This window comes from Saccostrea echinata, unplaced genomic scaffold, assembly GCF_033153115.1.
Source record: "Saccostrea echinata isolate AGI-Se365-2 ecotype Australia unplaced genomic scaffold, CSIRO_AGI_Sech_v1 ptg000027l, whole genome shotgun sequence".
Classification (NCBI taxonomy): domain Eukaryota; kingdom Metazoa; phylum Mollusca; class Bivalvia; order Ostreida; family Ostreidae; genus Saccostrea; species Saccostrea echinata.
Genome location: NW_026889776.1, coordinates 8,329,815 through 8,357,043, shown reverse-complemented (window position 1 = coordinate 8,357,043; position 27,229 = coordinate 8,329,815). Strand labels below are relative to the sequence as shown.

Genomic DNA, 27,229 nt, shown 5'->3' with positions numbered 1-27,229 from the left:
GGGTTTTTACCAACAGACAGAAGAACACAGGTCTATAACATGGAGTCTGTCTGTGGTTTTAGACCAGTAGACAGGAGAACACAGGTCTATAACATGGAGTCTGTGGATTTACCAACAGACAAGAGAACACAGGTCTGTAACATGGAGTCTGTGGTTTTACCAGCAGACAGGAGAACACAGTTCTGTAACACTGAGTCTGTGGTTTTACCAGCAGACAGGAGAACACAGTTCTGTAACACTGAGTCTGTGGTTTTACCAGCAGACAGGAGAACACAGTTCTGTAACATGGGAGTCTGACATTGATTTGTTCTAACAGCAGACACTGACTCAGCCTGAGTTTTCAATGATTCTTTACAATAATCACCTGAGGAGTAATCAATACCACCATTGAACTCTCCTCTGCATTAATTCTATGAGTGCATAAACCTGCAGAACTGTCACAGTGTAACACTAATGTGATTGTGAAGAAGAAAACCCAAACTGCCTGCTTCCAACAAGAAAAGGTCAATACCAAGCAGAAAGACTACACAGCAGTCTCTACAGAACAGTTTACATACAGTATGCTTGAATACTTCATTATTATGCTGCATCATATTATATGCATGTTTAGTGCTCCAAGTCACACTTACTATTAGGTCGCTAAATGGCGACCCAAATTTTTTTTGGTCGCCATTTCAGAATATCTGGTCGCCATCAACAGATATTTCACTCGCCATGGTGAAAACATTTTGTCAATAACATATTTAGTATATTATAAAAGCAAAGAACAAATACTTTTTAAATCAAAAGATTACTTAATTATCACTGTGACTGAACAATTTGCTAGGCTTAAGGAACCACTTATGAAATATTGTTATTACAAAGAACCACCCGCACGGTTGTACACAGAAGAAGACAAGTGATTTTATCCTAGAAATAAAGTTTAAATCCAATGAAATTGCTACAAGTTTGAATGATGAGTGCATCAGGTGGAAACTTTGAGATAGGACTTTGTCAACTGTTTTTAATGTTTACTTTATTAATATGTATCGAATAAGAGTGCAACGATAAACCGTTTGACGGTATATCGCGGTATATATTTCCATGGTTCAATTCACGATACGCTAAACTGATATTGCGGTTCTGTTTAATCGGTCCAGAATTATCCGAATTGTCTGTTTTTGTTTCCCAGACTTGTCGAAATCCGTCGGTCCTGTCGGCAAGGCCGGTAAAAATTTGTCTGGACTGATAACTTTTAAGAAAACGCCGGTCCAAATGACTGTTTGAAAAAATCGAGCGTGATGGAAATTTTAAAAAGGTCGGGATCGTGATGCGCAACTGAAGGTCACAAACACAGAAGAGATGGCCGTTTGCGCGGCGTAGTGACGATGGTCAATTTAACTTGTTACAGGAAAGACATAAAATATGTTATTTATGTCTCTTATTAAAGACTCTCTATCCTAAGAAAAGAAACTTGTGAGATTGAAGGCTGTTGAAAATATTAAAGGGCATTTTGGTGCTGTTATTTATTTTCCTTTCTCAGAGTCAAAATAAGGTACATGATTCTGGTCTGACAAAACTTCGTCCGGTCTGACAGAACATTTGACTTTGTCAGACCAAATGTCTGACAGTGATTTCAAAATTTCGACAAGTCTGGTTTCCTTGTTTACAATTTCAAAATCGCTTCCGCGCAAAACATGAGGTCGACAGTAACGCCTTAACGGCACTTAAACTCATCTCCAGCATCTTAAAAACCTCAGATTTAACATGGTGAAGGACTTTATCTTATTCCTAATGTGAACAAAAGTTATAGATGTTAATACAAATGATAAACCCTTTAGATCTAAACGTATTCTATGGTAATACACAATATCTCATCACCCGTGTATTTCGAAAAAAATCGCTGTCTTGTTGATTAAAACGTGTTAACACGAGAATTGACAACTGGTTTTCAACATAAATAAAAGGAATAAAAGAATGTCTTCCTTTTTCATTCCAATTTAAAAGGAAGATTATTTGGAAAGGTCCCTGTAGTTCCCTGTAAATGTTCATCATTGGTTTAGAATATTGTCACAACTCAGAGATCTACCTATCAATCCAATTCATGTTAACAAAATGATATTTTAATTAATATAAAAAAAATATGAACATTTGATATAACCCTGTCAAGTTTAAAAAAGTATGATGACAAACTTGAAAGACTTCTTAACCTTGTCATGTATCGTGATACATCGTGAACTGAATACCATGATACATATCGAATCGTGAGGTTGGTGTATCGTTGCACCCCTAGTATCTAACCTATTAAACAGTTGCTGTTAATATAGCCAAAACATGATGATATGCAAGCAATACTGACCAAATGCTCCATTAACAAGGTTGGGTTTAAAAAAGTCTACAACATTTGGCATCTGTTCTACACAGCATGCTGTCATAACATTACATAAACTCAGTCTCTGTGATCCTTTACAAAGTTTTAGGAATGTCTTCAAGCATTTTCTTGATATAGAATCATGGGAAAAGTAAACTTGAACCCAATCAAAAAATGGACAATTGCCAGTCCAAATTTTCTTAGTCACAAAAATTAGTTAGTTTTAATTTCTAGTCGCAAAACTAATTTTTTGGTCACAAATGCAACCATTTTAGTCGCAACCTGGCAGTTATGTTAGTTTAGGAGTTGTAAAATGTGCTTTATAAATAAAAATTAATTTCATTAGGCCAAATAAAAAAATATGTGTGGTTCCGGTTACCCGACCGTCCCTATTTTATACCCCCGACCCTAAACTTTTTTTTGGCAATTTTCATATTTCTTCCGGAATTTTCCCCAATTTCCATCAATGGCTCCGGTTTAAGTTTTAGTTTCAGCAATGACGGCCCCCTTGCACAACATAGTGCAAGTGTTTATTAGTGTTAAATCCAAGGCAAGCTAGCATGTAGGTGTCCCCTACCAATATTGACTAGTATATTATCACACCACATCTAAATGTCATTTACAAAGTAGTGATAAGTATTATTTGGAAAAATTAAGAAAATCATTTTGTTTAAAAAAAAAAAAAAAAAAAAAAAAAAAAATCCCTACCTACCTACCCTAATTTTTTTGGAGGTGTAACCGGAACCACACATATTTTTTTGTTTGGCCTTACGTGTATTGGTAATGATCCTCTAATAAAACTAATGTCCAAATAACTGTATCTCACTTCCATTCTCAATGACTGTGTAGTGTAGAGCAGAGCCGCGAGAATTCCATCAGCATCGAAAGCAAGTTTTTTGACTTGCCTAAATAGCCGAGCGATCTAGCGCGCTGTTCCTGTACTGCTAGGAGACAGATTCTGTAGGTCGAGAGTTCAACCCCGGGTTGGGGCGGAAGTGGGTATCCTTATAAAAGTGAATTTCTTTGTGTTTTCTCTCTCTCTCTCTCTCTCTCTATATATATATATATAGTGTATGCTTTTGAGGATAACAGTTGAAATTGACACCCCAAGGAAAACCATTATCAACCAACGCGTCAAAACTTGCACTATCTATTTATTATACTGTCTTATTGATTTTGGATGTCAGCAAAAAAAATTAGATCGTCGTTAAGTTCATGTTTAGAAAGCTTTCAAGCTCCCTGTTTCTGTTTTTCTCAATAAGAAAGCTTTGAAATATATTTACCCTACCTGCATGTTAACTGGAATCAAATATGATATACAGAATTATGTATCTTAGTGTAGTCTACTTGTGTGCCAAGTTATATTGAAATCAGACCAAAACTGTAGGAGGAGTAGCATTTTGAAAAATTGTTTACAGACAGATGGACAGACAGACACCTAACTATCGCATAAGCTTTTCTGGTCTCTGACCAGTAGAGCTAAAAAGGTGTTGTTTTTAATTCTGGATAAAATGTAAACATGAACCAAATCGTAATTTGAAGCTGTTGAATTGAAAATTGAATCCAATGCTGTGCATCACGATTCGGTGGCACCATGATTAATCATTGCAGCCCTAGCAAGGACCCAATCTACCTTAAAATTACACTTTTATCAATTATCACACAAAATTCATTATCTTTGAAGTTTTCAAAAAATATTTGAAGTCCAGATATTTAAGGGTCATATTACAAAGATTTGATTGTCGCAATCTGCTATATGAGCTGTGTGGTGTAGTGGTTAGGGTGTCAGCTTCTCTAGGAAAGAAAACCGACACTCCAGTCTATGCGAAAGTCACCGGTTTTTACCAGTAAAATTTGGTTCGCATCGGTAAAAAAAAATCAGGATACAGGACTGATTGTCCGATGAAAAAATAAGGCCTAAAAATCTTATTGTCCACACACATCATTTATTTGATCCATTTAGCAGTAATACATGATTAATTTCAGGGGTGTGCAATTACCATCGCCCGACGCCCGGGGCTATCAATTTTAGAGGTCGGGCTATGATAAATCTACACTGCATTAGCCCGTCGGGCTAGTAACTCTAAAACGAAAGTATACTTATATTTACGTCAACTGAATTGAAGTACAAATTAAATTTGTTGTAAAATCATAATCTTTAATTCGTTTTAACCTATATGTATTGTGTTTTGCTATCGCCAGTCGTTTCAGTGACAATTATAGTCGATAACCAGAAGTCTCTGACGAGACTGTAGCTCTACTGGTTGTATTTATAAAGGAAGATAAAAGTAGCACTTGGACTTGAAACTTTGCAACAGCAATAAATAGAATAATGATCCTTGGTTTAGTCTCTTTTGTGGCAAGATTTATTATTATATCAGAGTAAAACTGTAGGAGGAGTAGCCTTTTAAAACAATTTTACAGAAATTTTGATTTAAGTAACCATGGCAACATCATTCAACAAAATCAAAAAACAATAACACCAATTATGTATCTCTGTAGTCTACTTGTATGCCACATTATACTGAAATCAGACAAAAAAGTGTAGGAGGAGTAGCATTTTGAAAGTATTTCAAGAAAATTTCTATTTTTAGTAACCATGGCAACACTGTTCATCGAAATCCGAAACTGGTATAGAGAATTATGTATCTTAGTGTAGATTACTTGTGTGCGAAGTAATACTAAAATCAGACCAAAACTGTAGGGGTAGCATTTTGAAGGAAATTTCTATTTTCAGTAACCATGGCAACACCGTTCATCGAAATCAGAAAATCAATATAAAGAATTATGTATCTTAGTGTTGTCTACTTGTTTGCCAAGTTATACTGAAATCAGACCAAAACTGTAAGAGGAGTAGCATTTTGAAAGTATTTCACAGAAATGTCTATTTTTAGTAACCATGCTAACAACGTTCATCGAAGTCAAAAACCGATACACAGAATTATGCATCTTAGTATAGTCTACTTGTGTGCCAAGTTATATTGAAATCAGATCAAAACTGTAGGAGGAGTAGCATTTTGAAAGTATTTCAAAGAAATTTCTATTTTTAGTAACCATGGCACTAACGTTCATCGAAATCAAAAACCGATATACAGAATTATGCATCTTAATATAGTCTACTTGTGTGCCAAGTTATATTGAAATCAGATCAAAACTGTAGCAGGAGTAGCATTTTGAATGTTTTTCACAAAAATTTCTATTTTTAGTAACCATGGCAACACCGTTCATCGAAATCAAAAACCGATATACAGAATTATGTATCTTAGTGTAGTCTACTTGTGTGCCAAGTTATATTGAAATCAGACCAAAACTGTAGGAGGAGTAGCATTTTGAAAAATTGTTTACAGACGGACGGACAGACAGACAGACAGACAGACGGATGGACGACGGACATCTTACTATCGCATAAGCTCTTCTGGTCTCTGACCAGTTGAGCTAAAAATAGGGAGAAGTACCTGACAATAACAAAGCGCAAACCAATATCTCTTTTATTTATTTCAACTTCAATGTTTTTTTTTTTTACCTTTTTGTTATACTTGTACATGTATTGTTTTCAGTAGTTAATGGGCTAGTGACTGGCAACCTCGGGCTTGTGACTTTGTTACTGCCACTAGCCAGACAGGCTAGTAACTAATTTTTGTAATTGCACACCCCTGAATTTTAATCTGTAAGAATCCTGTCATGATCGTTTTTCTCTAGTTCAAATTTTCTCTGTCATGGAATAAAAATCTATAGATAGCTCATACGCAGATTCGGTTGGGGCAAATTATTTTCATTATTAAACAAGAGTAACAATAATGAGTTATTTCAGAAACTAAATAAGTATATATTTAAATAATTTAATTTTGTTTGCATTCTAGACTCTGATTGGTTAATATCCAAAAAGGAACACAAATTATTTCTGTATAACCTGGTTTGGTATGGGGACACCCCCCCCCCCCCTGACAACCAGCTGAATCATAGTATCCATACAATCCTCTCATTTCCAGTCCTCGGGATTCATGGAAAATTCCAGATTTAATAAATGTACCTTTAACTTCAAACAATAATTCGATCTTACCACATGTAAACAAACAACAAGGCTGCTAGGCCTATGTATCAGTTTTTACCTCCCCTCACTTCCCATCACTTCTGTTACTTCCGTTACTACGGTTGTATTATTGAGCGGCAAATTTGAACTAATAAAAAGCAACGAAATTTTACACCCATAGTTTAAGTTATCTAATGATTTTAAAATTAAATTATAAGGAATGACTCTAATTCTTGGCCAAATTATTCGAGTATAACCTGGTTTGGGTCAGTTTACGCTGTTTTATAATCTGCTTCGCGGATTATAAAGCGTAAACTGACCCAAACCAGGTTATACTCGAATAATTTGGCCAAGAATTAGAGCCATTCCTAAAGTACATTTTAAGTTAAAATCTTTGACATGTTTATTTCGTTTGTATGTGTCTACTAACCAGAAAAAGAGAAAATTTTATGCAAAATTACTAATAGGGTGAGTTAACCATGCATCGGACACATACCTTGCTTCGGACAACTTTAAGCAATACACTTTCATTGAACCCGAGTTTCCCCGTGTTTTTACTTGTTTCGGTCTTAAAGGTGAAGATTTAAACTTTTTAATGATGCCGATTTTTATTTTCATGTTGTGATAAAAATACCACAAGAATGGCCTTGAAATTACGTCATATTTTGCATCATCAAAGGGGAGTAACCAGAATTTTACGATTTTGCAATTTTTAGAGTTGTCGTTCTTTTAAATAGACGTCAACGGAACGGGTCGGACCTTGGTAAAATTTATCAATGATTGATAATTTTACAGAAATTTTTCAAAAATTTTACTTCAGTGTTTGTATAATATTTTTTAGAGTTGTTTTTTACTAGTATGTTTATTTCACCGTACATCGGACACAAATTAACCATGCATCGGACACTTTCCGATGCATGGGTAATCACTTCCACTTTCATATAAAACCCAAATGACAGCTGTTTTTTACGGATTTGGAAAATAGAAACTCAAAATTTTCAGTGAAAATACAAATTATCGATATATGACGACTAGAAGTGGACTCTATTTATTTCTTTAAACTAGATGACGATAACCCACGCGACAAAGACGCATTGTAAAGCCTTTCTAAGGCAGTGTGATGCAACTAAAATCTCTTCACATTTGTGGATCGAAATAGTCATTCAAATTTAATTAGAAGGTTAATTTTTAAATAAAAGATAAAAATGTTTCGATATTACTAATTTTAAAGCACCGAGATCAAGGTATGATATTTTTCTGGTTTAAATTTCGTGTGTCCGATGCATGGTGAATATTGTCCGATCCATGGTGAATTCTGACTTATTTCGAAAAAATCGATTTTTAATGATATTTTCTCAATAAATAGGGCACGATTGTGTCAAAAAATTATATTTTAACCACATACTACATGTTAAGTTCCATTTTCATAATATTCGGTCGGTAGCGATATCGCTAGAACTTGTTGAAGTACGAGGGTGTCCGATGCATGGTGAATTCACCCTAGTATAAGGTTGTTCATTTCAATAAAATCATTTTTTATTATCTCTGGATTTATTTAAGGTTTAATTTAACAATTAGAATTATACCCCCACCACCACCCCTTTTTAATCTCTGTATCATAATCATGCATGAATTTAAAGAAAAAAGTTCCGTCTGGTAAGTAAATGATTGGTCTGGTAAAATATATTTTTTTACCAGACAAAATGTCCTGTAAAAATTTTAGACTTTTGCATAGACTGATACTCATCACTGGGATCAAATTTCAAGAAATCCTGAATTTTTTTTATACCATAAAATAATTTTTACAAAGAGAATTTTTCAGCTGACAGGGATTAATCTACCTAGGTTTTGGGGGAGAGTAAACCCTTTCTGAAGAAATTAAGAAAATAAGTCGGGGGTCTGAGGGCTGCACCAGGACAGAGCCCTGAAATTGAATTTCAGCATTTTTATGACCATTTAGAGTGCATTAAATAGCAAAGTAAAACCATAGATCTATTTCAGAGATACAACTGATGAAAATTTTTACTTTTACATGTTTAAATTTACAGTTTTTAAGAAGGAAAAAAAGTTATTTGAGCTTTTTATTTTAAGGGCAATTTTTTACTCATCGAAATGGGAATATGGTATATTAAGAGGAAATTTTCTCTTGGGGAAAATACCGAATATCGGTAGTAATTATGCCCTCCATTAATCCCCCAAAGAAAAGTTTTGTCATCATTTCATACTTTCAATAATTAGAACTTTGTACTAAATACTTGGTTCATAAACTGAATGTGATTCTTATAAATTTGAATCTATAGGCATTTTGAATGCCTTGTTCATCCATCTTCAGTCTGAAGGCTTGATAAATTTACCAATATTATGAAATAATTGTTTAGGCCATTTCTCAAAAACTCACTGGAAAATATTCTAAATTCTTTTCCTATAAAATACAGACATCGAAGTAATACAGACATGCAACACTTCACAATTTAGAAGACATATGAGAAATATGGGGGAAAAAAGAGGATTTTATAAATTCTGTGAAGATCCACCTGTTAAATTTTCACAGTACTTGTACATAAGAATATTGCAGATTGACTTTTTCTATTTTTTAGACATCACCTTAGGGAATAGTCTCAAGGTCACTGGAACTTAAAAATAAAAACTTTGTCCGTCTACTCTTGATCAATATTTAGTCTTGGGCTAGCATAATGACAAGAATTTCACAAATAGTCATGTATTTTTAGACAAATGTTCCAAAAATGAGCTGGATTTGTCACTTTGACCACATTGGACTAATTTGTTATGGCTAAAAATTAGCAGTGTTTAATTAGCAAGAAGAATAAATACAAAGAACAGCCATATCTGACCAAAATGATGGAAAGGTGATGGAATAGATTGTCTAGAGAATCTGTAACAGGAAAGGAGAAAGTTTATAGCTGGGATGGAAAACTGAATCCTGGCAGGGCCCCTGCATTACTAGTCAGGTGCTCTAACCACCATGCTATCCAGACCAATGTCCATATAGCCAAAACTACTACAATCCTTCCTCTTTAAATTGTCTTCACCCTGGAAGTCACACAATCTAGAATATGGCAGGCTCTGGTAGGACTTTCACTTGCAAGTCCAACAGTGGACATTCCTTGACAGAAAACGAAACAGAAAAGGAAAAAAAAAATAAAATCAGGAATCATGTAGGCCCATGGCCCCTTTATTACTATCCATTACTATCCAGATGCTCTAATCTAACCACTGAACTATCCATGTCCACAGTCCATACAACTCAAACCACTACAAACTGAAAGATCAGAAATACCTTGGTTAGCCCTAAGACAGGCCTAGAACTTGAGAAGTATTGTAACCAAAGGGAACAAGGCTCGATGATTAGTAGAAAAGTAAATAAACACCAAAGCTGAAAGACATAGATGGTTATCCTCAGTAACTGCAATTAATAATGTAATATGCTCCCAGCATGAAGAAAACTAAGTACTACTGTACTAAGTTAACTTTTTTTAAAAAAAATTATTTTTTATCTATTCATGTATAAGCAGAATGTATGAGTTTAATATATTTCATTAAATGTCTAATGAAAAAAACATATTAAAACACTAGTAGTAACATGTAACAGCCGTCTAATTTGAAGGGGGGGGGGGGGCTACATGTAACCCAACCTCAATCATGATAGAAGAAAAAGCACAATGCACACAATTTATGTTAACATAAGCATTCCACCACTTACTTAGTGACAAAAAGTCACTGATTAGAGTGCTTCAAAATTACATAACATATAGTTGTATAAAAGTTGAAAATGTGAAACTATAGTCTTTAGGCTTGATTTAAAAATGACATTTGTGTTCACACTCATCATTTGAAACATTAAAAAAGAAAAACAATGGGTTCACAGGCTATTCAATGAAATTTCCTGATTTTTTTAATCCCTAATCAAAATATACAAGAGAATTTTTGCTAAGAAACGATAATCATTACGCTATTCAGTCGTTTTTCCCCTTAACACTCACCAATGAATTACTGACGATTCACAAAACACCTCTGTTTTAAGTGTTTATCTTCCCTCCATTCAACGACCGCCATTGTATGACGTCATCTGTACATCTGCAGGTCAAGAATGATAACTCCAGAAACTTTTTTCAATCGGGACCTACTAATCTATGTCTCGGGTAATGTAAAAAAATCAAGACAGTCTAAGTGGATTAACTATGTTGAAAAAACACTAAATGACTGTGGAATGTCCGAGTTATGGTTACAACAGTATTCTCCAAAGAAAACGTTGGTGTCAAAATTGGTAAAAACTAGATTAATTGATCAATTTGAGCAGAATTGGTATGCCAGTATTTTTGATTATAATAGTTATATATATATATATATATATATATATATATATATATATATATATATATATATATATATATATATATATATATATAAAACTATATTTATTTATTATTCCAAATCGGGGCCCTTTTGAGCAAAATGTGATAATAGTAATATCCAGCATTTTCTTAACATATACTTAGTCAATTTACTCTTGGTTCATAAGTTGATATAATTGCTAACATGTACAATTTGAAATACACATTGTAAAGTGTAAACAAGTACCACGTGTACCATAATGCAAAAAAGCCAGAGATATACATATACAAAAATATAAACTGAATATTAGATATATTCCACTAAATTGCAAAAGATACCACGGGACAGTGCATTGGTACTTTATAAGTCACCATGTTTGCTTATCTTATGACCAAACTAACATTTATTGAGTGTTAAAAGTATACAATTTTTAAATTCTATATACTTGTAGAAGACACATTATATTTCTCCCTTGATCAATTCACAAAGGGATTTAAGAACATCATAATTTTCACAATTCAATATCCATATTAATTTGTTCATGTTATCAAGAAGTAAAATTTGTTTACAATGTTGTTGTATACTTTCATACATTTTTTGCCTAAGTAAATTATATTTTGGGCATTCAAAGAGTAAATGAATTTCATCTCCAACTTGGTGAGGAGAACAATTTGTACAAATTCTTAGTTGTCTGGGAATCCCTAAGTAACGACCTCGTTCTATTGGTAAATTATGTGCTGATGTCCGCAACCTTGCAAGTACTTTGCGTTGTTCAGGTGATAACAGTGCTAGGTAATTTTCAAAAACCAAATTAGTTTTAAATTTTATGTAAGTTTCAAGTTTTCCTTTTTGTAAATTTCTCATATTGTACCATTCATTTGTGTAATGATTATATAATAATTCTTTGCATATTTTCTTGAAATATAGGGGTTTATTTATGGTAATAATATGGTTTAACCCAGCAATTTGAAGAAATTTACATACTATACCATACCATGACTGCGATTTACATGTATTGGCATTAAGCTTACTTTGAAGGTATGCTGCATTCAATAATGGGAAAGAAGTCCCAAGATGTTCTAGTCTATTCACATAGTTCATTATATTTTTTTACAACATCAAGGTGTAATGGAAATCTACCAAGTTCTGACAAAGTTGCAAAATTTGAGCACTTTCTATGAAGACCTAAGATAAATTTACAAAATTTCATATGGAGATTTTCACACTTTAGTTTGGAGTAAAAATCATGCAAAGATATAGTGTTGCGGTTAAACAAAGATGGGCGATTTAAGATTCCCCAAATCTCACTGCCATAGAGTAATATTGGTCTGATAGTGTGATCAAAGACATGAAGAGATGTTCTAATGCTTGGTTGTAATGATAAAAAGTCTTTCTGCAATTTAAAGTATGCTTTCATTGCCTTTTTGTACATTTAATCATCTTGAGCACTAGAGAAATTTCCAGCTGCATTAAAATATATTCCTAAATACCTATAAGAAGACACACATTCTATTTCTTTACTTTCAAAAATAAAATTATGTTTAAGAGTTCTTCCCGCTTTATTGAAGATTAAAACCTTACTTTTATTAGTATTAACTTTTAGACATCAATCAGAACAGAATTTTTGCAATTTATCAAGATTACTTTGTTAGCCAGTTGTTGAATGTGACAGTAATATTACATCATCTGCATACATTAGACAATGTACTTTTTTACCATTCAGTATTATTGGGTCATTTGCATCTTTAAGATACTCTGGTAAATCATTTATAAATATCTTAAACAAATTGGGACTGAGATTGTCACCTTGTTTTACACCAATTAAGTTTTATTGTGAAAAAATCTGTGTGGTGATTTTTTATTTTAATGCATGACTTGCTATTATTGTACATACTTTTAATAAGCATATAAAAATTTGTTCCAACACACAACTTAAGCAATTTATATTTTATACCTGAGTGAATTACAGTGTCAAATGCTTTTCTAAAATCTATAAAGCATGTGTATAAGCGACCATCTCTGTTCTGACAGTAAGTTTCAATTATGTTTCTAAGAATGAACATATGATCTGATGTCCTTGCCATTTTGGATAAAACCAATCTGACATTCATTAATTATTTGATGTTTCTCAAGAAATTTGTCTAATCTATTGTTGAGAATACTATTCATTAATTTTCCTACTGCACTAGTTATGGTTATCCCGCGATAATTATTTGGGTCATGTGGATCACCAGATTTATGAAGTACAGTTATAATACCAGAGGACCATTGGTTTGGATAAATACCACCAGCTAAACAGCCATTGAATAATTTTTGCAGACTATCAATGAGTGAGCTTTGTCCATATTTCAGCATATGATTAGATATTCTGTCCAATCCTGGAGATTTATTATACTTTAATTTGCTTATTGCCTCAGAAATTTCTGATGTAGCGATTCTATAGTCCAATTCATTGAAGTACATATTAGATTCTACTCACTCATTGATAGTCTGCAAAAATTATTCAATAGCTGTTTAGCTGGTGGTATTTATCCAAACCAATGGTCCTCTGGTATTATAACTGTACTTCATAAATCTGGTGATGCACATGACCCAAATAATTATCGCGGGATAACCATAACTAGTGCAGTAGGAAAATTAATGAATAGTATTCTCAACAATAGATTAGACAATAGATTAGATTCTATATATATATATATATATATATATATATATATATATATATATATATATATATATATATATATATATATATATATATATATATATATATATATTCATAATTATAGGTTATTTAAATTAGAACATTGTTTTGAAAAATATTCAATTTATCTTCCAAAAGATTTGAGAAAAGCTTTATGTAAATTTAGATGTATGAATCAGATTTCCAATTGAGAATCAGAAAGGTTGCTTTTGGGGTGTTAGAGATGATAGAATTTGTGATCTTTGTTCCTCTAACAATTTAGGAGACGAATTCCACTATCTTTTAGAATGTGCTTTTTTTCAAAAGAGAACGAAAAAAACTTGTTCCAAATATTTTTTTATGCTAACCCTAATGTTTTTAAATTTCATGACCTGTTAAATTGTAAGGACGCTAAAGTCATTTTTGGACTTGCCAAATTTTGGAAAATTTTATTGTCAGTAATAAATTAATAATAACAAAACAATTGTTTAAAATATGTTGTAATACATACAGATTTATTTAATAATAGCAAAGGCCTTAGGCCTTCTTTACTTTGATGTTTTGAACTATAAATGCCATGTAATTAACATTAGTGCCACTCATTTCATGCTTATATGTTATTCTGTTGTATCATTTGTATTCATATACCCCAGTTCGGGTCTTTGTCTTAAAGACTTGAAGACTCTGAGTATTTGAAGGTGCATGCAAATTAATTAACATTTTGTTACTTCGTTCATTTTTAGATTTAAACAGGTACTTGGAAGGAGTTGTTGAGGTAAAATGTGAAAAATTGTAACGTCATTTAATTCAATTAATTACAACTCCCAAGGAAAAATTAATGATAATTATATTGCAGGTTTAGGGCAAATAATTATATTTTTAATTTACATTCAACGGGTCACATGAACTCAGTACAAATGATTCCCTGTACACATGCGCGGATCTAGAGGAGGAGGGGTTCCCCCCGGAATTTGCAGAATTATCCCCTACTGTACCCAAACTCCGTCACCATAAGCGAAAAACACGCCAGGTTATTCTCTGAATTATTTTTTGATTTGTTTCTTGTTTGCTACACTGACTAATGAACTTAAACATTTGTTTTAAGAACTATTTTAAAAAATTCAGTTATTGGGCTTATACAAAACTACTATTTAAATAGAACGCGTATCACATCCGTGTAAATTACTTCCAATGAACCCTAACTCCGTCACCAGGGCCCTCTACACTATGTCAATATATTCATTAGAATTTTTTTTCCAGTTTAGTTTCTTCTCCCTTGTGAGCATAGAAAATTAGTTTTGATGATTTAAAATAGTGTTAAGTTGTATTTTAGGAAAAGTATCAACAACAGAAAAAATAACGTTTATAATATAACATATTTTATATGTAATAACGTCACTCTCACGTTATTTCCAACATGTAGCGTATTAGGGCAAATTGAGACGAAAAATAGAATATTTTTAGCCGCCAATATGGTATGTCATATTAATCCTTTGGCAAAGACCTTCATAAGTATGACTGACATGTAAAAATGAGCATTTCAGAGGTATCGATGGCATAGCGCATAAAGGAAAAAGTGCTTACCGATTTCACATAAAATATGATAGATACAATAGATCACGTGTAATTGTTATTTATTTTTATGCATTCTTGAATTTGACTGTATTAATTTCTCGGCATTTGTAGATTTTCAGCATGTAAAAATGACGTCACAATCGCATTCATTTACAAAAAGCGCAGAGTTTCCTGAAAGTGACAGAGTTATGGGTTTGGCGATATTAAAAGTATATTTTGAAGGAAATAAAAAATGACTTTGGACCCCCCCCCCCTTAGAAAACATGGAACCCACCACCATCACCACGAAATAGGTTATTTTACGTTTCGGAAATGGAATAAAATTATTATTTTTGCTTGTCAAGAAATTTTCTGGTTTGATACGTCTAGGAAAGGATTTTTTTTTTTACTTGTCAAAAAAGTTCCGGGTTGGAATTTTTTTATTGACTTGGAGGGACCCCTCCCCTCGGAAAAAAATTCCTGGATCCGCGCCTGACGCTTCTACTGGAACATGGAAGCTTTTAAATCGTGTAAGGAGTCTAAGATATTATTAGAACAACACAGTTTTGAAGACTGTATCAATATTAACGATATACGTTCCAAAACTGACATGGATTTAAGCATTAACGGATTTAAGCATTAACGAATTATTAATGTTTTTCATGAAATTGTAGAACAATTTTTGTATCCAACAATTACAGCATTGCGTAAATTTAATTTTTGCAAAAGCGATGTCAATCATAGGGAAATGGTTTATAAAAAGCGTGAATATAAACTTTCTGAAGCTAAATGTAAAGGACAATATTAATTACATGAAGGTCAAAGGTTAGAGATTCTAAAGAAGAATAACCTTAAGCATTTTTTTTTTCAAAATTTAAACGAAAATCCAACTTAAAATCTAATGTAACACTGAGTGAGTTTTTTTTTATTGTTTTTCTTTTTTGTTTTGTTTTTTATTTTTTGGTCTTTTGTTTTTGTTTTTTTGAAAATCATTTAAATCAAGTTCAAAATGTAACTGACTATAATGATCCTAATTTGAAAGAACTTGAATCTTAAGTACGTGAGAGTGCTTGCATATTTACTTGACTAATAATTATTCATCAGACCTTTAAAGATGACTAATCATACAAGCCTGCTGCCCAGCAGAAGGTCTCCCCCCCATATTCTTATACAAGTATTCCTACTGTAGTTCAACTTGAATCTACATGAGGATGCTAACATATTTATATGACTAATAATCTTTTCAGGAGATTTTAAAAGATTTTCCCAGATATATTTCTATGTTAGACATTTATCTCTAAAGTATACTGTGGTTCCACACTAACCCAGGGCCATTATTTGAACAATCTGGATTGTACACTATGAGAGGAAACTTTCATATAATTTCTTTTCTGGTCCAGTAGTTCTTGAGAAAAAAAATAAAAGTATACATGCCACCAATTTCTCAATAAATCACTAAATCTTAACCATCTTTCCTAGAAATAGGGCGTGACTCTTCATTTGAATAAACTTGGATTCTCTCTACCCAAGAATGCTCTTGTAGCAAATTTGAATGAAAATGGTCAAGTAGTCGAAAATGTTAAAAGTTTACAGACAGACGGACGACAGACAAACCTGTGTTCAGTAAAGCCTACCTGAAAATTCAGCTCAGGCGAGCTGATAAAAACTGATGAAATTGAAGACGTCTTTTTTTGCATAAAATCAAACCATATCCATTTATCATGATGTAAATTTTGCATTTACCTCCACTTAATTAATCCACAATTTACAACACCTGATACCTGTTTGCTTTGTCAAAAAATAAGTATCCTGATGGATATATAAATATAAAAACTCAGACTTTCTAAAACAAAACCCGAATTAAAGTGTGTTCCCACCAAACTGCTATTTATTTAATTTTCTAAGGTATCGCAAACCACACCATTAATAACTATTTTAGAAGAACTTGGTTTTAATTCTATGTCTGGGAATCCAACTTCTACTCGCAGTTCACTTTCTAACGATGAAATTCTTCAAAATCACAGTTCAATGTTTAATACTTTTAACATTCCAGTCAACAAAAATGAGCAGTCGCATTTTCTCGGGCCTTTCCAGCAAGCTCGGAAAAACGCCTCGAGGTTGTTTTTCCGCTTGCCGGAATGGCCCTAGAAGTTGCCAAGGTGAGTTCGATCTACCCTACCTATACTGGATTCCTGAACTTCATAAAAATCCTGACAAAGATACATTGCAGGGTCTAGCAAATGCTCTACCAATTCCCTATCTTTACTCCTTACAAAAATATTAACTGTCTTAAAAGTGAAACTTCTGACGTACTGTGCTACAACATATTTCTATAAGTGGTGTAAATCAAATGTGGATTCTTTTTGTGCCCCTTTATTACCCGACCTGTTTTATATTCTTATAAAGCAGAATTTATTCAAAAACTTTAACATGAGAAGAAGAAATCACTTGCTGTGGCCTTCAACTCGACATTCAAATATATTGACGACGTTTTATCAAATAACAATAGTTACTTCCATTCACATGTCGATTCGAAACGCAACAGAGTCTGCCACATTTGTTTCATATTTGGACGTTTTACTGACTATAGACGATAAGATTCAACTTACAACTAAATTATATGACAAACGAGATGACTTCGGCTTTTCCATCGTCAATTTACTTATTTATTTAAGAAATGAATTTAATTTTTGAAGATTCATGAGGACATGAACCACGACGCTTCACGCCGGCATATTTCATGAAGCGCGTCAGCGCTTCATGTTTAATATGCCGGCATGAAGCGATGTAGTTCCTGTCCTCATGAATCTTCAAAAATTAGTAAAATAAATAGTAAATTAATTTCTTATATTTACATTATTTTTCTGCTGAGTTGCCACAAATCACGCCATTCAACTGTCATTTTTAAAAGCAAGAATTACTAAAATTTAGTAAAATGAATAGTAAAAGCAAAAATTACTAAAATTAGTAAAATAAATAGTAAATTAATTACTTATATTTACATTTATTTTTCTGCTGAGTTGCCACAAATCACGCCATTCAACTGTCATTTTTAAAAGCAAAAATTACTAAAATTAGTAAAATGAATAGCAAAAGCAAAAATTACTGAAATTAGTAAAATAAATAGTAAATTAATTTTTTTTTACATTATTTTTCTGCTGAGTTGCCACAAATCACGCCATTCAACTGTCATTTTTAAGGAGGAATTCTTCTCATATTTCTAGTATTTAAAAATTAATGAAATTTTCATAGATTCAAGAAGACATTATCATTAAGTGATGATATCAATTAGATTAAATTTGACCGTTTTATTTTAAAAGCAAGATCAGGTCAAGATCATTATCTTTTTCCTTGACCGTAAGAATAAAAAATTACTGTTGCCAATCATGCAATGCCTACTTCCATTACAAAAGATTCAACGTTTTTCTTTCTGCATAAAAAGATATTACCATATAGGGTCTATCAGATGATACAACCAAATTGACATAAATAATTTAACTAAAATAGATATTGGCTAATCCGAATTTCCTCTAATTTTCTTAGATTTTTAGGATATATTAGTTATTTTCATATGCCTTTGTATATTTAAATTTTTCTTATTTTCACATATGGTAAAGTAGTCATATAAAGATACAAATTGATACAAAAACAAAAAGTTTTGACCATTTACTAAGAGAGAAAAAAACACTTTTTACGGATTTTTTGCTCAAATCTGTACTTAGATTGGAAACTTTTAAAAGTTAACAAAATTGTAGTTTGTTTGGGAAATCATATTTATTTGATATATTTCAAAATTTCAGTCCATTATTATTAATTTTAATTAGATTTGAAATTTTCTTTAAGTCTTTGATTGTTTAAAAATTTTAACTAAATTCATTGTTCAACAGTAATTTTCAGAAGCAGAAAATGAGATATTTTCATACGCTGCCGTTCCGCCAAAGATATAATCCCTGCTAGATTTCAAACTCAGTTTACCATTTTTATTTAAAGTAGTACAATTATGTTGAGCAAAGAAAAATATGATCCTTTAAATCCCTTACATCTAAATATACAAGACGTATAAGCAAATATACTTTGAATATTTCATCTAGTCAGAAACCAGACAAGAATCCCTCCTTAAAAGCAAAACAGTTTGCATTTTTGTTTTGATGTCAAGTACGGTATTATGAAATATGCCGGCGTGAAGCGTCGTGATTTCATGTCCTCATGAATCTTCAAAAATTAAATTCATTTCTTAAATATTCCACTATCACCTACATATGGTGTTTACGTCTCCCAATTTATTCGATACTCCAAAACAGGACTCTGAGTACGATAAATTTTTAAACCGAGACAGGCTACTGACAGATAAGTAGATATTACAGGGATTTAAACAACCTCGTTTAAAGTCAGTATTTCGTCAATTCTATGGTCACAATAATGACCTTGCTAACAAATATAACCTATCATTGGGTCGTATTTTGGCTGACATGTTTCATACTCATTGTTAGGCCTTTATTTTAATACTAAATTTGACTACGGCATGCATGTTCCATCTCCCTGATCAATACATAGGGCTCACAGCGGGTGTGACCGGTCAATAGGGGATGCTTACTCCTCCTAGGCACCTGATCCCACCTCTGGAATTTCCGGGTTCCGTGTTTTATACCCTAATCACAAATTTATATTGTTTGTAGATTTTCTGAAATCGATCACTGTTTTGTTATCGTCACCTTTTTCATTGAGAATAAAACAAGAACAACAAAACAAAAACACATCCACACAAAAAAAAACAAACAAAAGCAAAATGAAACAAAAAAATATTGGACAAAAATCTAAACAGAACTAATTATTTAATATTCATTGTTAAAAATAAAATTTAATAAAAGATTATCTCTTTAATACCCCATACAAAGAAACCAAAGCATAAAGAGCACTATACATACATTGTACAATTCAGTTTATTTAAATTCACGTAGACAAAAATGAGTATAGAAAAATGTGAAATAAATACGATTTTAATTTGGCACTTAAAATAAGAAGACAACATAAAATATGCAACAGGCAGGGACGAAATGGGGGGCAGTCAGAGAACAAAATTTCAACTTATCTAAAAAAAACTTGACAAGCAAAAAAGGGGGGAGGGGGGTAGGTTCCATCTTCTTTCAGTACCATTTTTTTCATATACTTCTACAGTACCCTTACTTAACTAAACCGCAACAAAAAGGGGGGGGCAACCGGCCTTTCAATGTACATACCCCCTCCAACGCTTCGCGCCTGACAGGAAAGTGATGTCCCCGTAAAAACATGATAGTGCATGTAAAGAATTTCTTTCTGTCTCACAATGCTCCTCACAGCGATCAGTAAACATTTTAAAGAAATTGACGATATAAAAAAATAACCATATAATTGAGACATATATTTAAAAATGTAACAAACTGTAATGAGGTGCACTGAAGTAAAAAATTAAGATACAAATGTAAAATGCATTCATTTTACATAATACACAATTGTCCAGGAAAACATCCATATTCTGTATGTACATCTATGTTCAATGAACACCTTATAATTACGCATATCTCATTAGCGGCCAATGTTTTACTGTTTTCCACCAAACGCCTATATAGACCAAGGTCATTAAGCTGCTTCGTTTTGCAATTGTAATTGCAAGCATCTGCGTTGGGAAGTGTTTCATGCTTATTTTTTCCCGCCGCTTGGCAACAATATTATGATGCCACTTCCAACCGGTTGTGTTGAGAATGCCACCCCGGGCTCGGTTACTCCCCGAGTAGTGACAAAATGGCCGCTCTCCTCGTCTGCTACACTGTCCCGAATAATCACAAGGTCTGGAGGGAGGGTGTTGGAGTGATAACTCCCTTTACGATCTCTTTGAACAGAAAGTTCACGGAGGTCTTCATTATCCACTGAAACGCTATGCTTTTCCGTAAGGGGAATGGTGACTTGAACGGTAGATTTTTCTTGGCTCAGACTGAGTAATTCCTGGTCACGCTCCACCTTAAAGTCTTCGAGATTGCTGGAAGTTGTTTTTTGAACGCCTGTACGTGTTACTGTTTGCTCCCTACTAATGGCTTCCTCTGTCGCTGGTTTGGACTCGGACAACCTGGAATGAAACGGCTTAGCTGTGGCAGAGCTTGGCTCCACAGTGGTGTCTTTCTTCAGATGGTCTCTAATGATCACTAAGTCTCCCGGTAAGGTCGCCGGGGAGGGAGTGGGGGAATCGTCAACAAGTCCCCCGGATCCTTTCAGTGACAAAACAGGGATCTGGATGATGCCTGGCCCTTTCTTAGGTTCGGCGGTCTGGGGGATTATGATGTCATTTGCCTGGAAGTCTCTCTGGACGGTTGGTTTCGGGGCGGTGATGGTCTTGGGCAGAGACGCGGGAGGTAAGTAATCACGGACGACCTTCAGTTTGGACACTCGAGGGTCGCCTTCTTCAAGTCTTGCTGTCAGGACAGGGTCTCTGGTACCTCCTGTGGAAAGATCGCTGGTGCCACCTGAGTAGAAATAAAACCGCAAGTCAAACAAAACACTTAATAAAACTAAGTACAGGCTACAATCAATTACATGTACTTAGGCAGGGGGAAATATTTGGGTCTATTCATTAATTTGGTGTAAACAGAAACCCATAAAATTAGGCACCGTGTCATAGGTGAAGATGTAAACAAAGTAATAAAACACAGCTAAGGAGAGGATCGAATGATAAACACCCGATAAAGCAGCTGAGATTGATCTCCACTCACCACTGAAAGGGCTCGCCCTGGGCTGAAAGTTTAAACCACGTGTCCGCCCCTGAAACATAAGACCACCCGTCATCATTTTGGTACATATATCACCGAAACATGAAATAAAGTAAAACAGTGGCAAATCGTTCGAACAATTGAAGTTTAAATTTATAAAGCTTAAAAATCCACCCGACCAGATATAAAATTTATAGACATTTTATGTTTTCTTTAAATTATTGAAACTTTGTGGTCACCTCTTCCTTTTTAGCAACATTCTGAAATGATACTAGAGATATGTATTGAGCATCTTAACCAAGGTCATATACATGTATCTATGCCTTTTTTTTTTTGGAAGAATTTACTTGATCTAAAAACAAACCAGCCATGTGACGAAGGATCGTTGAGTGAAGAGCTGAAGCAGCCATCTGTAGAAGTTGGCGGGATATGTACTGGTGACAACTCCTGCCAGTCGACCTATAACACGAAAATATTACAGTAACTGCAATGTCGCCTTAAAACCAAATTAGCAATAGATATTTGTTCGACATGTAGCAAGGCAATTAAATCAACGGCAATGTACTTGAGGTAATAATGACATGTGGTGGATATATATTCTTACATATAAATCAGTGATCTTTTTTTTCTGCTTATATGGTACTTGATAACTTTATTTAATCGTTCACTGGTTCAATAAGCACACCAGGTCTGATAAAGTCAATCGATGCATTATCCAAAATTGGTTTTTCATATTTTTTCCTTATATAAGCAAAATTGATTCAATTCAGGAAACTGCATAATTCATCATAATAAAATCCGTAATAAATAATGCAGCATCGTTAGTCTCTTTCACTTTAAGCAATCAATTATAACAATCTTGATTTGTACATTACATCATTAATCGCTTTTAATATCCTTGATACTGATAACGTCGTACATTGTATTTAAGGCGATTCGAATAACTGCACACCGAAGAGTTCTAATTCCAATATAGTTTCATGCAGTTATGTGGTAGGAAGTCTATGTTAAGAATGAACTAACTCATTTAATGTAAGACTGTATATGTCTTATAAGTTTCTCAAAGTCCAATAAATATTTTTCATTAGTGTTTAGAGCCTTCTTATCGTAACCTTAATTAAGGAGGCTGGGGGGTCAACAAATTAACCATCAGATATAACTTATTTTTTTTTTTTAGATATGATATCTTAAGCTGTTAACTATCATTTGGCAAACAAAAATTTCATACATTTTAGTTTTAAAATTTGATCATTTTTGTATATCTTTATATGGAGCTCTTCTTCTAAAGGAGATCAATATAGTCTGAAAATGGCCACAACCACCCAGCCCTCTTAATATCATACTGACTGAAAATGACGAGCAATTTTACAAATTTATCTCTACTTATTTTATGTAAGAGACAATAGTGTTACAAATAGGTCACGTTTTTGTAGAAGAGAATCAACATATGGTAGCTTATAGTAAGCGTGTACACTGCGTGTCTACTTCAGATTTACTCAATGCATGCCATTCGAATATTATACGGCATACAAGGGTTTTAATCATTTATAGAAACTGATAATATAATGCAATTATTGGAACGAGGGATATATACAGATGACATCATTTGCAGATTAAGGTATGTAGCCCCAGGTAGCAAAAATACAATTTATTATCGAAGTCAACATTCCACTCGTCGGAGCAGAAGAACTCGGCTGTATACTTCCTCCAAATCGAAGTAAACTAATTTGAGACTGGGGGTTCAATAGATTAAAATTTCACTCTCCTTTCTATACTAGTAATATATATATGTAGACCGAATTTAATGCATAATTTACAAGATAGTCGGTTCCACTTCATACATAAAGGTACATGTATATAATAAAAAAATGTTCCATTATGCCTGACATTCTATCTAATTTGATTCCCCTTAAATCTAGAAATATATCAAAAACTCAAATTGATAATCAATCACGAATGATTGATTTCCTTGTAGCTCGTGCTTTGAAAGTAGCTCTATAATCCCTCAAATTGTCAAAATAATTCAACAATTGACAGGTGTCATAGTCTTATAAAACAAAGTGAAAATACAATCAGCAAGAGTGTAAATTTAGCCCCATACGCACAATTGTAAACATTGACAACTTTATTTTATTTGGAATTTTAGGAATCAAAATATGCATATTAATTGAAAATAAAAGAATGCCACATCATGCATCCTGTGTACAAAGATTTGGTTTGGTTGTATTATATTGTCACAGAAAAAGAGGTTCCGTAAAATTTAGACTTCCCCCTCTCAATTATCATATCGCCAAATGCACATTGGACTGATGAAGAAAATGGATATCCAGACCCTTGAAACGTCTCTTAAAGACCCCCTGTGCATTGCACACTGAAGAGTTCCAATTCCATGTTATTTTTATTCAATAAGAATGATATGCCCTTTGATTTAAAATTAAAACTTTCTGAGATTTACGATGTCTTATTACACAATTTATAATCAATTTAAGTTTTAATAACATTTTATTTGACCATGTTTTCATATCAAATAAGAAACTGATTTCTGTTTATCAATGCTTCATTATATTTGACACTTTTACAGGGAAAGAATGCACGACAGGTGCACAATCATAATGGTGAAAATGGAAGATCAACTCAATTTTGATCTTTATACGATAACATTTTCTCAAAGTCCAGAAAATATTTCCTTATTACTAAATACATGTCCACGTGTAATTAGCAATTAATAAATATTTTAAAATGCTTCATTTTTTTTCTTTTAACGCTTTGCCGCGGTAAAAAGGCGAAAAAAACCCTAGGAATTGCGCGGACATTCGAAACAGTCTGAATATTGATGTATTCTATTCTATTCACTTTTTTTTCTCTTCGTTAGATTTGTAAAACATCAGTAGGACTCACAGTTTATGCTTGATTCCGTACAACCTATTTCTGGAATTCATTACATCAAAATAAATAAAGATAACCTACTTAAAGTATAAAAAAAAATCGGGATAGATATAAGCAAGATAACGATTATGCTAAATAAAATAATGTATATTTACACGTGTGATATACCTACATGAGTAACAGATTCTTACCTGGATCTGGAGCAGCATTCTGTATAGGTGGCAACAAACCAACAGGTACCGCGGACACAGCACACAGACACACAGACAGAAAAAGTACCACGTGCTGGTTAAACATCTTCAATTTGTTTATATTGTATAAACTGGTAGTATTATCCAGAAAAATTAGAATCAATCGCCAGTAAACTCTTGGTAACACATTGTTCTCTGTTCTGGGGGTTTCTTTGAATTTTTTGTTTAAATATTTAGAATATTAAGAGCGTGAAGAATTTTTGCTTTAAAAACGGGACTAGACAACACCTCGAACAACTAATTGATAAACTGTAAGGGATCGGTTGTACCCGGTTAATACCAGACTGTCAAATTCCCCGCGGACATAATCGTCATTGTAAAAGAGAATGCGACCATTGGCCGCCACGTAGCCGCCATATTGCCGGGAGCTAGTTTTTGATACGTAAACAACGTGGTTATCGCTGGTCAGCGTGAGTTTCAGAGTTCAGATGGACAACAAGATTACATTTTATTGCGAAGATAAGAAATTAATATCCACCACATCGAAATATTTATTTGTTTGTTTATTGAGAATGTTCGCTCCCTAGGACTATAAGATAACCATATACAGAAACATCCGAATAATTCCGGATCACGTAATGTTACTTCTAGTTACTGTACAGTTATTTATGTATGTATGATGGCGACATTCCACAATCTTTTTTTCTTGTCAACAAGACTTTATCATAAATGCCATCACTCCGAAAGGTAACCTTGGAATACAGCGATTGTCTCCTCCTTGTCTGATTTAAAACTTAATTAAGTAAATTTATTTTAATTAAAAAATCTATATACCTACGAGAAAATACTATTGTGAACTATAGTTATGTTTACTGAAGTAAAATCGAAGTGTCAAAGTTACCACTATGGTAAATCAAAGTTATCATTATAGTGTCACAGTCACTATACAATGTAGTAACTCAGTGTCAAAGTTTTCACTTAAGTGGATCAAAGTTTTCAAAGTCTTCACAATTAAATAGTATTTCAAACTGTCAAACTTTCACTATGGTAAATCATTATTCTTTGATAAGAGTTTCATTATTGACTATTTTACGACTTGAAATTTTTTCTGTTCTATGCATGAAATACTTTAAAAAATATTGAAACTTTCTGAAGCCTAACATTTTTTAATATTGGTAAGTATTTAATTATCAAATCAAAGTTTCGGTGTTATCATTATTGTAAATCAAAGTGTCGAATTTATCACTATAGTAGTAAATCAAAGTACCAAACTACTATGGTTTATTATAGCATTCTTTTGTTAGGATAGACATTAGTGACTGGCAATGCTTGAAAAATATTCTCATTTAATTTTGTTTTGCTGTAAATTCTAGTTTGTGCTGATTAGTATGATAAAGACTGTGAAATAAACTAAAATACAAACTTTATAATGGTGGCTGCAAGCAGGACAGTGGCGAGTGTACCAGTGGCTGGCGAGTGTACCAATGACTGCAGTGTATCAATACAATGTCTGCAGTGTACCAATGGCTAGTGAATGTACATGTACCAATGACTGGCGAGTGTACCAATGTCTGCAGTGTACTTGGAGAACAAAAGTTCTAGATCATGTTAAGATACCTTGTTACCAAATTTGTGGACAGAATGTATAACTAAGGTACCATTTGATTTTTGACTCTCGTGTGACTAAGGGTACATATTGAGAATTAAAAGGTCAAACGTTATCAATAACATCATTGCTCACAAAACAAAGAGTATTATTTGACCTTTCAGTCGTATTCTGTCTATATCTGTATCCAGGGATAGAGTATCACCTCTGTTCGTGAGCAGCCTTTGTGTTTCGACGTTTGAAGAATGTATGACCATCCCCAGTCCTTGCACTAAACAATCATGTATCTAACCTTGGTTCTAAAATTTTGACGGCTAAGAACTTAATCACAATCGATTTCAATGACATGGAGCGAAGACCCACTTATATAGAAAACGTGTTGTTTTACGAATAAATGATCATTTTTGCCATCTTTGGTGTGCGCATGCTATTCATAGATGAATAATTTTAACACCTGAGGGATTGTTGCAAATTTTGGAGATTTTACATGAGGTATACTTTAATGTTAACTGAAATATCAAAGAAAAGTGTGTTACAATTAAGATTTAATTTAATCTTCTTTTTATTTTTATTAATTTTGGCACTTAAAGCCGTGACGTTATGACCAAAACCAACAACAACAAACAAACCAAAAAAATGCACAGAACTGTACATGTAGTTTAACTTAACTAGTGTGCCATTTAGAGTAGCGTTTATAAACAATAGGAGGACATTTTACCATATTCGATCAGAAGAGCTAATAATGTTTATACTTATGATGCATTTGCATTTATCTTTTTGAACATTATTCTGTCCTGGGCTTTGTTTTTAAAACTATGGAGAATTTTGAATGTCAACCT

General features: G+C 33.2%; 2 protein-coding genes across 2 annotated transcripts in view; both read right to left on the bottom strand.

Moving 5' to 3' along the window:
• LOC133193474 (adenomatous polyposis coli protein-like) overlaps positions 1-10,508 on the bottom strand; it is a 70,496-nt gene extending 59,988 nt beyond the window's left edge. Inside the window, exon 1 of the mRNA XM_061329437.1 lies at positions 10,382-10,508. The gene's annotated coding sequence lies outside the window, so the exon portion shown is untranslated. The remainder of the gene's footprint in view (positions 1-10,381) is intronic.
• A 10,138-nt stretch (positions 10,509-20,646) lies between these two features.
• Positions 20,647-25,201, bottom strand: LOC133193157 (uncharacterized). Its single transcript, XM_061329127.1, has 5 exons — positions 25,125-25,201; positions 24,785-24,915; positions 22,072-22,166; positions 21,711-21,759; positions 20,647-21,464 (listed from the first exon to the last, which is right to left on the bottom strand). Exons 1-5 carry the CDS (start codon positions 25,199-25,201, stop codon positions 20,647-20,649), a joined length of 1,170 nt encoding a protein of 389 aa, XP_061185111.1.
• Positions 25,202-27,229: the final 2,028 nt, after the last annotated feature.

Coding starts and splice junctions, on each gene's coding strand:
- LOC133193157 (XM_061329127.1), bottom strand. CDS start 25,201: ATGGCGGCTACGTGGCGGCCAATGGTCGCATTCTCTTTTACAATGACG. Junction 24,916..25,124: donor GCGGGGAATTTGACAGTCTG/GTATTAACCGGG, acceptor TAATACTACCAG/TTTATACAATATAAACAAAT. Junction 21,465..21,710: donor CAGGGCGAGCCCTTTCAGTG/GTGAGTGGAGAT, acceptor ATTTCTACTCAG/GTGGCACCAGCGATCTTTCC.